The 15773-nt window shown below is 39.5% G+C and overlaps 2 protein-coding genes and 1 non-coding gene across 13 annotated transcripts in view; 2 read left to right on the forward strand and 1 right to left on the reverse strand.

Annotated features, from left to right (window-relative positions):
* PCYOX1 (prenylcysteine oxidase 1) overlaps positions 1-533 on the reverse strand; it is a 37929-nt gene extending 37396 nt beyond the window's left edge. Inside the window, exon 1 of the mRNA XM_049857537.1 lies at positions 345-533. Coding sequence (XP_049713494.1) covers positions 345-456 — 112 coding nt within the window. The 5' untranslated portion in view covers positions 457-533. The remainder of the gene's footprint in view (positions 1-344) is intronic.
* Positions 534-4982: 4449 nt separating this feature from the next.
* Positions 4983-5053, forward strand: TRNAG-CCC (transfer RNA glycine (anticodon CCC)). The gene has a single exon. It is a non-coding gene; the product is annotated as a tRNA-Gly (tRNA).
* Positions 5054-5309: 256 nt separating this feature from the next.
* The window catches only part of TIA1 (TIA1 cytotoxic granule associated RNA binding protein), a 39334-nt gene continuing 28870 nt past the window's right edge, over positions 5310-15773 (forward strand). For 4 of the 11 annotated variants that reach the window (XM_049857538.1, XM_049857539.1, XM_049857540.1 and 1 more), the window contains exons 1-2: positions 5317-5629; positions 13005-13101. In XM_049857538.1, the coding sequence (XP_049713495.1) occupies positions 5604-5629; positions 13005-13101 (123 nt within the window). In that variant the 5' untranslated portion in view covers positions 5317-5603. Of the gene's footprint in view, positions 5630-13004; positions 13102-15773 lie in introns of all 11 variants that reach the window. The other 7 variants (XR_007513703.1, XM_049857544.1, XR_007513704.1 and 4 more) reach the window with 4 other exon arrangements.

Here is a 15773-nt window from a genome sequence, read left to right on the forward strand (position 1 = left end):
CCCAAAACGTGGAATAAGGGACGGCGAAGAGAGGGGCCCCGGCGTCCCTGGAGCCCCGAGCCTCCGAGACAGGGGCTGCAGGGAACGCCAGGAGGCCCCAGCGCCTACTGCGTCGCCCATTCCTCAAGTGGGCACAGCTCCACGCCCGCGAAGGCACCGTCCGGGCTCCAGGAGACCCAAAGCGGCCCTGAAGCGCCAACAGGAAAAACCGCGAGCTGCGCGGAGAGCTCGGCCTGCGGCCTGGCTCCAAGTAGCGGCTGCGGGGCCTGGGTGCGCGACACAGCAGCCGCCAGGCGCGGGGCGCACTCCAGCACCCCTTCCCTCGCTACCCTCTGCTCGCCTACCGATCTTCTCCGGCGGGGCCCGCGGCTTGGCGCTCCCGGGGCACCCCCAGCTACACAGCAGCAGCCACAGCCCCAGAAGCGACGAGGCCAGCTCTGCAGCGGTTCGCCCCATGGTCTCCCCAGCGCAGCGGTCGGCTAGGCGAGCCCCACAGTCAGCCCAGCGCGGCGTGACCGAGCGCTCCGCTGGCCCCGCCCCCAGGCCGGCCTGCCCCGCTGGCCCCGCCCAGGTCCTGCCCCAGCCGGCCAGGCTCCCCCCGGCCGCCGGGTCCCCGCCCGCCACCGCTAGTCTCCGCAGACCCACCCGCCCCTCTGGTGTTCCCAACGCTAGTCCACTCGGCCCCCCGAACCCGCTCCGCCCCTCCGGTGCCCACTCTGCTTCAGGGAGCGATCAAAGGCACAGGCGGAGGCTCACCCTAGCTCTCCTCCACCCCTCATCTGTTCGGTTGGGGCGCCTTACTTCTTCACTGGTGCCCTCTGCTGTCCTTTCAGTCGCTACCCCTTAGAGAGTATATACAGCCAGTCGCTGGCAGAAACAGGCCAACGGGGCAAGAAATACCTACTGAGTGATCACTATGTTCTGAGGGTTCTTAGATACGAGAATGATTAAATGGTGCTAGGTGAAAGGAAAACTGAGGGAGAGTTTAGTCCAAGGCTAAAGGAATGGAAAAGTGGTAACAGATATGAACAAAAGTAGTGCATCCATACGGTGGAACATTATTGCCCTAGTATTGTTAAATGAGAAAAGCTGGTGGGTGAGTGATGAATATTATATGATTCCAGGTCTGTGATTATAATGTTGTTGTATGCTGTCCAGTCCATTCAGACTCGTAGCGACCGCATGTGACAGAGTAGAACTGCCCCTTAGGGTTTCCTAGGCTGTAATCTTCACGGGAGCAGATCGCCAGGTCTTTCTCCCACCTGCTGGTGGGTTTGAAATGCCAACCTTTCAGTTACCAGACGAGTGCTTAACAATTGTGCCACCAGGACTCCTTGTAATTATAATACACCCCCCTCCTCTCAAAAAAGAAGTAATACATGAACATGAAGAGCAGTATGGATGGTAAGAAGATGAGTTGGATAGAAGGGTTGAACTTGGAGAAAGGGAGTAGAAGATCCAGGGCAAAAAGTATTCATTCCTTCCTTCTAAGTGGTAGGCCATGTTCTCCAGATGCTTGAGAAAAATTAGTAAACAAAACAGATTTTTTTATTTTTAAATCCTACTATGATGAAGCTGACATCCTAGTGGGAGACATATATAATTAAATAAGTAAATAATACATTTTAAGTATGTTGTCATTTTAAATAAGTGGTCAGAGTAGCCCTCATTCAGCTTGTGGCATTTAAGCAAAAGCTTGCAGGAAGTGAAGGAGTGAGCCATGTGAATTTCGGAGGAAAGAGTTTACCAAGCAAAGAGAATGCTTAACATGTTTGAGCAACAGCAAGGAGGCTGTTTGTGTCTTTTACTCTCCGTTTTTCAAACTACACTATGCCCACAATCCCTCAGTCAATTCTAACTCATAGAGATCCCATGTGACAGAGTAGAACTGCCCTATAGGGTTTTCTTGGCTGTAATCTTTTTTTTTTTTTAATCTTTAGGGAATCAGATCTTTCTTTGTTTCTTCATATGCTTTTTGTGTCCATTAGCACTCTGTCTTTCTTCCATGGAGTGGCTGAGTGGGTTCCAACCGTGAACCTTTCAGTTAGCAGCTAAGGGCTTGACGATTGAGCCACTGGTAGCACCTCAAGAGATATTTGTTCGTTTATTAGAATTGGCTGTGCCAGTGACCTGGATACAAGTGTCATATTTGGAAACTTTCTCTCCTGCTACTAAAACCTTGGGAAAGAATTCACTGAAAGGATAACTCAGTAAGAGACAACTTGCAAAGTGGAAGGTTATCAAAGACTTTCCCATTCCTCAACCTTGCCCTTTCAAAAATAATACTGCCATTGAAACTCAAAAAGATTTTTAGAAAATCATGGGGGTGGGATAGGTTACCATGTATATGAAGTATTATAATAAGGTAATAAATTAACATTTATCTAAAGGAGTATTGTTCAAAAAGTAATCTCCTTAACCACTCAGATCCATAATTTTGCCGCTGCTCCATACATCTTTTTCCTTCTTCGAAACTGCCTTGAAGAAAAGTATTCTCTTACTTTCTTACTACCTCACATCTCACTCTCTCCCTCTCTCTCTTTTTTTTTTTTCTTATTTAAATGGCCTAAATATATTTATTGTCTTAAGCGAGACAGGAAATCCACATGCAATATAAGAAAAGGTAAACATATGTGGCTACATAAAACTTGAACATTTAACATGGCAAAAGACAGAATTACAAAAGTTAAAAAACAAATAATATATGAGAAAAATATTAGCCACTCATAAGACAGACAAGATTATGGTTAATATCGCAAACATATCAAGCATTCTACAAATTGCTAAGGTAAACAACTCAGTATAAATACAAACTAAGCATATGAATAGGAAATTCACAGAAACAGAGTGCATATGGACACAAAAAGGATATGAAGAGATGCTCAGCCCCAGTAGTATTGGAGAAACGCTAATTAAGATGAGGAAACACCATTTTTCATCTATGGCATTGGCAAAAATTAAAAAGACTGTTAACATCTTCATGCAGAAAATTGGGGTGAGGAGATGGGTCTCAGGGACTGACTTTCAGACATTGCTGGTGGAAGTGTGAATGATTACAACCTTTTTAGAAAACATTACCTATAAAGATTACCATTTAATTTAGCAATCCCATGTTTGGGAATCCACCCTACAGAAATAAAAGAATCAATTCAGAAGGATAGAGGTACCAGGATGGTTGTTTGTGCTGGCAGAAAAAAACCTGAAGTAACCCTAGTGTCCATCAATACCATTGATGGTTAATTACCATTTACCATTGAATAAATCATGGTACACTCATTCTATGGACTATTCTGCAACGATTAAAAAACAATAAATTAGATTTGTATCAGTTGAACTGCAGAATATCTATAATGTAAGTTTAAGTCAGTAAAACAAGTTATGAAGTAGTATCTATGGCGTGATCACACTTTTTAAAATAAAAAAGTACATGTTTATACAGAAAGTAAGATATGGAGGCTTACAGACTAACCTGTTAATATTATTTACCTCACAAGGGGGAGAATGAGGGAATTATTGATCATTTTCTCATATATCTATATTGTTTGACTTGATAGTATAAGCACGTACAGTATTACTTTTGTAACTTAAAATATGTAATAAAAATATTTAAAACTTAAAGAAATATTTGTGCTATATTCATCCAATGTAATTTCATTCAACCATAAAATAGAATGAAGTACTGATACCTGCTACAACATGCATGATCTTAGCAATACGATAAGTGAAAGAAGTCAATCACAAAAGATCATGTATTATTGTATGATTCCATTCATATCAAATGTCCAGAATAGGCAAATCCGTAGAGACAGAAAGAAGATTAGTGGTCTGGAGGTAAAGTGGGATGCGGAATGAAGAGTGACAGCTAATTGGTCAGGGTTCTGTTTTTGGGTGATGAAAAGGTCCTAAAATTGATTGTGGTCATAGTTGTACAACTCTGGGAATATACTAAAAACCAGCCAATACCGGAGATGAAAAATGGTATCTCATTTTAATTTGCATGTAATACTACTGCAGTGGAGCATCTCTTTATGTGTTCTTTTGTTTGCTTGTTTTTGTATATTTTAAATTAGTGAATTCTATGATATGTGAATTACAGCTCAATTTTTTTTTTAAGTTGTTTTAAAAAATGCACTCTGCCTATCATCCACATTCTGTTGGATTCGAACTGACAGCCTCTACAGTTAGCAGCTTAGACATAAAGCCACTGGCCCACTAGGGGTTCAACTGCTGTAGGGATGACCCTCACAAGGCTAAAGTTCTATGTCTTTGAACGTAATCAGAATAATATACTACGGATTCTAAAGATAATTTGAGAAATAGAAATTCAAAAATAAATCATAATATAAAAGAACTACTTTGAAGGGGTTATGACGTTTTTGGATGTGTAAATTCTTCTGTGTTCAAAAAATAATATTTCTCATTAACATAAAATGCAGTCAGAATTGCATAATGAACGCGGAGAACAAAATTTCAGAACACTAATTTTTCCGCTCTCTGAAAGAGGACTGAAATTGATACCTTTTTCTGACTTGTTTGCCTTTGAGATTCTTGTGACCAATTTGCGTTAAATAACTATTTCTTAATATTTTGTACATTGTGTATTCCAAAGAAATACAAATATCAAGAAAAATTCAGCAAAGATCTGTAAATGTTTTCCTTGCTTTCAAATATATGGTTTCATTACCAAAGCAAATTTTTCTTAATGAAGACCCTTATCATTTTAAGTAAAGCATTTTGGGATTTTCTGTACAGAGAAGGTAGGAACATCCATTCAGCTGTACCGGGATGAGAAAAGATGAAGTGTTTCTTACGGAAAATAACACGTTATAGGCTCTGAATAAGCATTTATTTTTAAACGAAGGAAAGAATAATATATATCGGTAATTTTTTTATATAGGTATACATCAGCATTCATCTGTGCGTAGAGCGAACGTATGCCTTTATTCCCTCTTAAAAGATTTTGAAGGCACAAGCTCCCGTAAGCGCCGCTGGTGTAGTGGTATCATGCAAGATTCCCATTCTTGCGACCCGGGTTCGATTCCCGGGCGGCGCAGCCCTTTTGTTCCTGCCACTGAAACTAACAAAATGTGAATGCATTTAAAAATTCTTCCTCTGGGAATGGCTAGAGCTTTTCTCTTCCCTTCAGATTTCTATTTCATTATAACACTGTTGAAAAATAATAAAATTGAAAACAAAAAAGTCTACTCAAGCCCTGAAATAGTTAACCCATGCGCCTGCGCAGTCTGAAACAGCCCCCTGAGCATCTAGTGGAAGAGCGGCTGCGCAACAAGTGAACCTACGGATCGAGGTGTAGTCAGTCTAGCCGCCGGGAGGGTGAGCGTGCAAGGTTATTTTGCGCCTGCGCAGCCCGGGTCACTTGGCTGGCTGCTTCTAGGCTCCCGGCTCTCCGCCATCTTGTATTGGGCTTCATTGTTCACGCTGGGCCGGGCAGTTTGGTGTAATTGCCGCCAAAGAAGGAGGCGGAGTAACCTCCGGTCAGCCGAAAAACCCCGCTATTCCACAGCCATAGCCGCTCAAAAGGTTTGGGAGGTAGTAAAGGGTAGGGACCTGGACCCGGAGGCCCCGCCGCAACAGCAGCAGCCATGGAGGACGAGATGCCCAAGACTCTGTGAGTCTCGGGCAGCGATGAGGGGAGAGGGATGGGGGTCGTCCGGGAGGGAGGCTCGGCCCGGCGACGCTTCCCAGCCTATTGTTCTTCGCGGACGCCGCGATATCATGGTTCCTCTCTCCTTAACACACATCTGGATACTTAGGGACCTAGAGTCGGGCTGTGAGAGGACGAGGTGAAAGGAGACAGGGCTCACCCTCTAAATTAGTCCCTTCGCCTCTCCTACACCGCATTGTGGCCCTTGGCCTCGCCTCAGGCCGTCTGTGGTCTCAGGCCTGGCGAAAGGACTTTTTCATTCAAACCTCATTTTAGAACTCGGTGAATCTTCCTTTTGCCCCGTGCTTTCCTTCTCGATCTTCTTCCCGTTCCCCCTCTTGATGAGCCTCTGTTTTTAAAGCCATCTCTCCCTAATTTTACTTTGATTTGCTTCTGAAACTGTTCTTTCCTTTTCTTCTTGCTGATAAGAGGTTTTTTGTTTCTTGAGGCTGCTTGTACTTATTTTCAGTGAGGTAAACTTTATTCTCGCAGTGGCCAATTGGGAAAAAAGCCAAATATTTTTGATGAACCTTTCTTGACTTTCTGTGGCAGTCCCCCCACCCCCATACCACCACCAAAAAAAAAACCTGACTGGACAACCCAGGGGTTTTTGAAACTTTTTTAAAAAATGGAAATCTCACCCGAAGGTATACATCAACTGAGGAGAAGTGGACTTCATTTTTATGATCGCTTGCTACTCGTGATTGACATGTTGTTGCTGACGGAGCGGGCATTTTTATGAAGCAACAGTTGCTAAATACCTTAACATTTTTACTCAAGTCTAAGAGTTTTTAGAGGTAATGTTAAACGATCTTAACTTGGGGTATTTTCTTTGTCGCGTCAGTGCATTCTTTGTTTTTCGAAGTATTGGATGAAGCGATCCTGCCTTTGTTGCTTTTCTCAGAAAGAAAAAAAAGCTCAATGCGTTCTTGACGTGGCTCTTTGTTTTACTCCGGGAATACTGGCAGTTTAGGAAATCTATGCATTAAAAATGCAGTTTAGCTTTCTTTTTGTAACTTTCTAGATATTATAGCTGTTATGAAATACAGTGTAGTTATTTTTCATTTCCAAAGAAGCTTCCATTTTAAGTTAATATTTGTAATTTATATGAGAAACATAGTCACGCCTGTTTTCTTAATAGATGAATAAATGTTCTGCTAGTTTATCTGATAATCTGCTAGTTACCTTGAGATATCCTTCTAATAGGATGCAGCAATTAGTGAATGACCTTTGTTTCTTGAAAAATTTTCTCTGTAGATGAATACTCCCTAAACAACATGGGGTTTATTGTTTTTTTCCGTTGCCTCTTGGCTAGAAGCATGGTAGCAAACAGCATATTAGGTTAAGTACTGATTATCTTTTTGTAATGTCTTTTAAGGTTCTTAAATTATTTTGCAAATTTTTAATTTCAGAAAGTGCCAGAAATATCTGGAAACAATCTTTTTAGTATGTTGATTTGGGAATTTCACATATTGAGGAAACTTCAGCTTTCTCATGCTGGTGGTATACGAAAGCAGGTGGTTGAATAATGAAGGCAGTTTTATTCAACAAATAGTTATTGAATGCGTATTATGTGCCTGGCTCTGTGTTAAGTGCTTTACTTGTTCTTTTAATCCTCATTAGAACTCTGAGGTACAATTCCATTTTGTAACTGAGGAAAAGCTTAGAGTTTAAGTAACTCATCCAAGATCATGTACCTTTTTGTTCTTCATCCTGTGACCCTGTTGTCCTCATCTCTTAACTGTTAAACTTCTGACTAATATTGCCTTATATCCCTCACTGGACTACCCCATTCAGGTTATTTTTTTCCCTAGAGTATTCCATGTTCTAAAATTTCCTGTTAATGTCCTCCCCTGCTTCTATCTCCCTTAAACAAAGCTCTCATTCTTGCAGTTGGGCCAATCCCTCAGGTGCCAATAGTCTTTTTATTGGTGTTTTTACTTTTAATGTAAAATGTTTGTTTTAATAGACTTGGAGGTCAGGGACTTTTGGCTATGTTTTTAGCACCTAGCACAGTGTCTGGCCCATGGTAGGTGATCAGTAAGTTTGTTTTAAAAGCTGGCACAATTTTAAGCAATGAATTAAGAGTTTACGCATTCTTGAGGGTAAGATATAAAATCTGAATCTCAGTACCACCTGTGTACATAAACGGCTCAGAGTAAATACCCTCATTTGCCACATCTGGGTGTCCAAGCTTTATCACCTTGTAAGTTAGAGATTGCCAGTATTCAGTTTCTTGTCAGCAATACTTTGGAAACTTATGGTGAGAAGAATTTTCTTAAAAAGATTTATACTGCAAGATTATTTTGAGGAATAATCAAGGTACAGTTGCTAAGTTTAAACATTTGTAGTGAGTGGAAGGCTGGTATACAGATACTACTATTAAAAAAAAAAAAAAAAGGCATGTTGCGGTCAAGTTGATCCCGACAAAGCAACCCTGTAGGGACAGAGTAGAACTGCCCTGTAGAGTTTCCAAGGAGTGGATGGTGGATTTGAACTGCCAACTTGTTGGTTAGCAGCCAAGCTCTTATCCACTGCACCACCAGGGCTCCAACAAACTACTATACCCTGTGCCGGCGAGTCAAATTAGACTTTTCCATAATAAATTTAAAATGTTGAGTCTAAATTGGCCATTGGTCACTTTAAAATCATTCAATTTGTTCATTAAAATCTACACACTAGACTAGAAAAGCAATTGCTGTATTAATTAATGAAAGTTAATTCTCGCAAACCCGGACACCTTTAACGTCCTTTGTGTGATTTACTCTCAAATGCTCATGTGTACTCATTTTTTGTTGAGATAGCTATATAAACACTGGACAGCTTTCACATTTGCTAAGAATGTGGACCTATAAATTGTAGAGCATCTTTAAAAAGCCTGCACCTAAATAATTGCTGTATACTGATGTAAGCCTTGCTTTCCTGTCACCCATCCTTATCTTTCATTCTTACTACCCATACTGCTCCCCTCCGCATACCTTTGGCCCTACAGTTTGTGTGAAATAGCACATCTGTTGTGTTGAATTTGCCTTTTCACTCTTATTATTTCTCTTATTAAATTATAAGATTGAAGGCAAACTTGTCTAAAATGAGATATTGAAATTATTGAATAATATTTAGGCTGTTTCCAAATAACGATTAGTAGCTAATGGTAACGAAGAATATGCTAAAAGCATAGTCATTTAACAGTATTTGAGAGCGTACCACCTGGCTGTCACTGCTCTAGATGCTGGGAATACAGCATTAAATATAACAGACCCTTTAAGTGCTGACATTCTAGACGGGGAGACAGTGAACAAATAATTACTTATTTGTTAGATGGTGATAAATGCTATGGAGAAAAATAATGCCTGGTAAGGAAGGTGGGGGAGTATTAATTTATATAGAATAATAAAGGAAGTCTACTCTTTGATAAGTGACGTCTGAGTAGAAAACTGAAGGTGAGGGAGACTCATGCACATTCCTGAAGGAGCAGCATTCTAGAAAGAATAAGTTCAAATACCCTCGGGGAGATATGCTTGCTGAGTAGCTTGCGGAGGGGAGGGGAGTAAAAGATGAGGTCAGAGTTATTAGGAAATGCTTGGAGAGGCAGAGAACACCAGATCATACTGGGCCTTAGGAGGGCTCTGTCTTTTATCTGAGTACAAATGGAAGCCATAGAGCTCTAAGTAGAGGAGTGATATTATCCTTCCTAATCTTTAAAAGGACAGAAACAGACCAGTCAAGAGATTTTGATGATAATCTAGGTGAGAGAGAAAATGGCTAGTAACAGGATGGTATTGGTGGAGGTGAGAAGTGGTTAAATCCTGAATATGTTTTGAAAATAGAGCAACAGGAATTACCAGTGGATCGGATGTAGGATGTGAAAATGAAGTCAACAATATTAAAGAAAAAAAACAAACCTACGGGCATTGAGTAGATTCCGACTCATAGTGACCCTGTAGGACAGAGTAGAACTGCCCTGTAGGGTTTCCAAGACTGTAAATCTTTACAGGAGCAGACTGCCACACATTTCTCCTATGGAGTGGCAGGTGGGTTCGAATTTCCAGTCTTTTGGTTAGCAGCCAAGGGCTTTAAACATTGCCCCAGCACTCCTTAAAGTCAACAATAAGTAAGTTTATTTGCAAATATGTAATGTCGGTCATCTAAAATATTTAGTTTGTTGGAAACTAAATAAAAATGAGAACAGTCTTAAGAGCATGGATACATCTTCTAATGTCTGCAGGCGTATTGGATACGTTTGTCCAGGCTGGTTTATGATTATGGTCTGATCTCCAAGTGAAGAAGTGTTGTTAACTGCAGAGTTTGTTTTAATTTCTCCAGTTTTTCTAGTAATAATTTTTTTTTAATTTCCGTATTCAATCCAGGATACCACATTGCATTTAGTTGTCATTTTTAGTCTGCTTTAATTTGTGAGGAGGTATCTTTCATGATCTTGACACTTTTGGCAGGTGCTATTTAGATACTTTGAACAATGTCCCTCAAATTGGGTTTTTCTGGTGTTTTCTCATAATTAGACTGAAGCTAAGGATTTTAGGGAAGATACCACAGAGATGATAAACTCTTCATCATATCACATTGGGGGGTTCATATTATCAGTATGTCTTATTACTAGTGATGACACTTTGATCACCCTGGTTATGGTGGGGTCTATCAGATTTCTCCACTTACACAGTGAACTGGTTCAGTCATGGCTGACAAGCGACACCAGAAGAGACCCGAATTTTTACAGTTTGGGCGATCTGGAACCATAGCCAGAACAGGAAAAATCAGAAGTCAAAGCCCTGGAATGGGAGACTCGAGGAGGCATAGTGAGCCCTTTCAGGGTCCTGATGCCTGAGATTGGATCATTGCCAGAATTTTAAGGAAAGCGAGGCACCTAAGGCCACAGTCTTTGTGCAGGGCACTACCGTTTCCTACTCTGCACAGAATCCAGTGGGCCAGAGGTTTGGTTGCCGTGCAGTGCATATACTGCCCTAGTTTTCTAAAGGGGAGGTTAAGGTTCTAGTAGGGCTTCAACGTATCATTTTCCTGTTATGGTTATGGTTGCAGTTCCCCCAAATTTTAAAAATTGGGGTCTGTTCTGGTGTTGCTTCTTTGGCCACGATTGAACCAGGAAAAACAGATTTGAAGCTCTGGCTAAAAGTGAGTCAGTAAGTCTGCCTCACACTCAAAAGCAAACCTTTTGTTGTAGAGTTGATTCAGACTCTTAGCAACCCTATAGGACATAGTAGGACAGCCCTATAGGGTTTCCAAGGAGCAGCTGGTAGATTTGAACTACAACCTTTTGGTAGCACCCATAGCTCTTAATCACCGTGCCACAAGGGCTCCTCCACCTAACACTCAAGGGCAGGGGAATTAAGCTCCACCTCCTAGAAGAAGATATATCCGAGAATTTGTAGACACATGTTAAACCACCAATTCATTGTTTTATACCAATAATTAACAGATGTTTTAGAGGAGATATTTTGAGGCTATGCAACTATTGTTTCTCCTTAAAGTTTTATCATCTAATTTTAGCATCCATGGGTGGGTCTTGCCTCCAACAATATCTTTTCTTTTTTGTTAAAGCACGTCCTTCATTTTGGATAATGGAAGATGCTCCAAGCTCATCCATGCTCATCTTGTATGTTCCTACACCAGCCCTAGAATGAGCATTTTCTCCAAGGAACATGCATGGATGCTGTTTAAGTTCTGACATATACAGAGTGGTTTCTGGATTGTGAGAAATTTGATTACTGCCCCTTTGCTCTTGCCTTTCCTCCTGTTATAAATACCCTACCTGTAGTATTCCATCTTCTACCCTAGAGCAAAGCCTTTTAAGGCCTAGATCACGTCCTAATTCATATTCTCTCAGGGTGGGTGAGAATCTTGAATTACCAACTGATCTTGAATGCTCAATTTCCGTAGCATGTGTAGGTTAAACTATCCAGGTTACCATGATAACTGTCTTGTATTCATGGATTATTTTGTATTATCCGACCAGTCTAGGTAAGGATTGTGGCCTGTTTTCTTTTGGCCTCCTTAGAGCCTGGACACATGTAAATGCTCAGTAATGTTTGAGATTGGTGCAGAGTCAAGTACCTTACACCTTTAATTATGGTAGTTCACTTAATAAAAGCTCTTCTGTATAAATAGCTCTGTGAGGGTGTCCTATGATCAGTAACATTGTATCTAATAGACAGGATAATACTTTTTTCATCAGGAATTTATACTGGCATAGACTGTATGCCTTTACTAATTGAAGATTGGTGAGTAGCTTAAGCAGGCCCATTGAAGCATCTATTTCTTCTTTTCCTGTGCGCTTCTAGCTTCTGACCCCCACATATTACCCAGATTATTCTTGCTCAGATTATGAGTGAAACTTCCCTGTTGCTAAGTCACAAATGGACATTTGGATCCTCTTTTTATTTAACCTCTCAGCAACATTCTCACCTATTGACTGTTCTCTCTTTACTGAAATAGTCTTTTTGTTTCCCTGGCACTATATTCACTTTATTTTCTTGCTGCTTTGAACAGTTTCTTCTTGTTCAGTCTTTTTTTTTTTTTTTTTTGCCCCTTTATCTTCTATCAATGTTTGTTTAATGAAAAATTTCAAAGGAATAATTAATTGAACATGAATATAACCACCGCTGTGTCAACATTTGTTAACATTTTGCCATATTTGTTTGAGCCATGTGTTTTTTTTTTCCTATTTCAACCCAAATTACAGATATCCCAGTACTTCCCCCCTAAGTACTTAAGCTTGCATCTCCAGAAAATGACATTCATCTGTGTAGAACACTAATATCATTGTCTCCCCTGATAAAATTAACTGTAATTCTGGAATATCATTTGCTTTCTAGTCAATATTAAGATTTACTGATTTGTCTCAAAAATGTTTCTATAGCTATCGTTCATCATCCAGTATCTAGTTAAGGGTCATTAATTTAAGTCCCATTTAGAGCTTGATCACTGAGTCAAAGTGGTAACAGCCAAAGCTTTCCATTTTTAAAAAAAAGTTTTTTTCTTTGCAGTTAGTAAGCACTCTGTGAGGTAACTTTGGCATTGTGTGAATATCCATTTCTGTACCAACCTTTCACCTAGTGGCTTTAACATCCCTTAATGATCCTTGCACTTTACTATCCATGTCTAATATATTTGCAAATAACGTATTTCATATCTGTTTTGAAAGAGATTTTGAAGTTTTTGCAAACTTTTATAAGCTATTCCCAGCTAGTGTAGCTTAAGCCACTGACCTACTTAATCCCCAAATGCATTTTTCAGTGAACAACTTAAGAAACTATTGATGGAAAAGAAGAACATTTAAAATGGTAAATTATTTTTCTTTCTGTTTCAGATATGTCGGTAACCTTTCCAGAGATGTGACAGAAGCTCTAATTCTCCAGCTCTTTAGCCAAATTGGACCTTGTAAAAACTGCAAAATGATTATGGATGTAAGGGTATTTTACTTAGTTAACCTTCTTCTTTTTTATGCGTTACTTAAAGCCATGATTTCCAAGAACTCTTAAATCAGTTTGTACAATCTAAATTCATAGAGATTTTAGTGAATTTGCAGTGAATCAGTTTTGGTCACTGAGTTTGTTTTATCAAATAGAGGAGGAAGAGAAGAGAATAGACCTTATCATTTCTAAAGCAGTTGAGAACTATATGTAGGATCTTGTTTTAACGTACATCAAGACATCAGAATTTTTTATTTTCTACATGGTGTAAATTGGTTGGTTAAAGTAGAGAATCAGTTATTTTGCATGCATTACCACAAATCCTCAACAGAAACTTTATAAAGCCAATGTTATTCCCATTTCGTGTACAAAGAAATGACATAAAGCAAAGATATAAGTCCAGGTTGATCTACCTAAACATTAATCCTCTGCATTGGTTTGCATGCTGCTAGTTTCTCTCCTTGTATGGTTCATTCTAGATATGTCCATGGGGGAAGATGACTAGGCAAATTGTTAATGGCTTCCTGACCTACGGAAAAAACAGGCTAGGTTAGCCTTTGCCACTTTTTATAAATTTTGGTTTTGATCACATTCAAAGAATTATATTAGCAATTTTTTTTAATTCAAATGTAAATTCCAGTCTGTTCAAGGGAACGCAATAGAGAATCCCTGATGGAACAGTAGAAAAATGGGATGCAGATCTCAAATTTTAGTAAAAAGACCAGACTTTATGGTCTGACTAAGACTGGAGGGACTCCAGAGGTCATGGCCCCTGGACTCTTTTAGGCCAAAACTGAAAACATTCCCAGAGCCAACTCTTGAGACAAAATTTAGACTGGACTGTAAGGCATAAAATGATAGCGTTGGGGAGTGTGCTTCTTAGCTCAAGTAGACACATGAGACTCATGACAGCTCCTGTCCGGAGGTGAGATGAGAAAGCAGAGGGGGACAGGAGCTGGTTGAATGGACGTGAGACATACAGGATGGAGAGGAGGAGTGTGCTGTCACATTGTAGGAAAAGCAACTAGGGTCACGTGACAATGTGTGTATAAGTTTTTGTATGAGAAACTGACTTGAACTGTGAACTTTCAGTTAGAGCACAATAACAAACATAGATTCCAGTTTATTCACACTTTTGGAATGATATTCACATTTATGAGTTTTATGCTCACTTGGAGTATAAAAGGTGATAATGTGTATGCTTAAAAAAAAAGATTCTTTTTATTTATAAAGTTACGATTTTTTTCTGGGTACAAACTAAGTGAACATTCTTTTTTATTCATTTGCTATACTCTTTATAGCAAGCTTCTTTTTGTAACCATATTCTGATGCCTATCAACACTGATCTTTGTTATAGAATTCCCACTAAGTGTAGCAGTAGTTTGAATTATACAATTAAAAAATATATTTTTATATTTTGTATTTTAAATAATAGTCCCAAAGTCATGAATTTTCTGGTTGCCTCTTTGCACTAAAATTTTTTAAAAGCCTTTGCCAGGGGCATTTTTAAACCATTAATTGTACATGAAACAAAATAATGCATTTCTCTATTCTAGTGGCTTTCTAGTCTTTTGAATTAGTTTCTTTTAACAATTTGCTTAGGAGATGATGGAAAGAATAAAAAATAGACTATAAAGTAAATTGGCATTTTGCACTTACAAGTGTAAAATATCAGGTGTTTTTTCTTGTTTAATTTACAGTAAAACTTCCAGGTTTCACTTACATAACCTCAACTACCTAGAACACTGGCAGAAAAGAGAAGAGAATTTTCAAAAGGCTTCTAAGCAAGTAAAATAATGATGTCAGAAAGTCCATGTCCTGAAACCCATTCTAAAACTTATACTTACCAGAGAACCTCTTTAGTTTTCAGAGCCTGGTTACTTATATTTCAGAAACAAGCAGCAAGGAAGTATGTACATTTATAGCAATGAAAAATAAATGGTAGGAAAGGGAAAGAAAAATTATAAAAAGACAACAAGACCTGCAAACATAGGACTCTAGCCAGACTTAACCTCTGTGGCTTAAATGATTATATGACAGTTGGGGAAAATATTGATATATATCCATCCTTAATTAGGGTCCTTAATCATTAACAAAAGATTAAATTGTATATAATAAAAAAAAAAAACCTAACCCATTGCTGTGGAGTTGATTCTGACTCATAGTGACCTGTAGGACAGAGTAGAGCTGCCCCATAGGGTTTCCAAGGAGCAGCTGGTAGATTTGAATTGCCGACCTTTTGGTTAGCAGCCAAATGCTTAACCACTTGGCGCCACCAAACCAAAAACCAAACCAAACCCACTGCCGTCGAGTTGATTCTGACTCACAGCGACCCTATAGCACAGAGTAGAACTGCCCCATAGAGTTTCCAAGGAGCGCCTGGCATATTCGAACTGCAGACCTCTTGGTTAGCAGCCGTAGCACTTAACCACTACACCACCAGGGTTTCCTGGTGCCACCAGGGCTCAAATATATAATATAACATAATCTGTTGAAGAAGATAGCAGTATATAATAATTCATTTTTTAAATGATTACTTTTTTATCTAAAAATTTACTGGTGGAAGGGACCCTTTATTATCCTGGCCTGATACCTGAGATGTTATATAAAACTTGGGGAAAAAAATTTTTTTTTGCATGATTTTCAGGAATTGAGAGTATAAAGCT

Source organism: Elephas maximus, chromosome 17, assembly GCF_024166365.1.
Source record: "Elephas maximus indicus isolate mEleMax1 chromosome 17, mEleMax1 primary haplotype, whole genome shotgun sequence".
In the NCBI taxonomy this organism is placed as follows: domain Eukaryota; kingdom Metazoa; phylum Chordata; class Mammalia; order Proboscidea; family Elephantidae; genus Elephas; species Elephas maximus.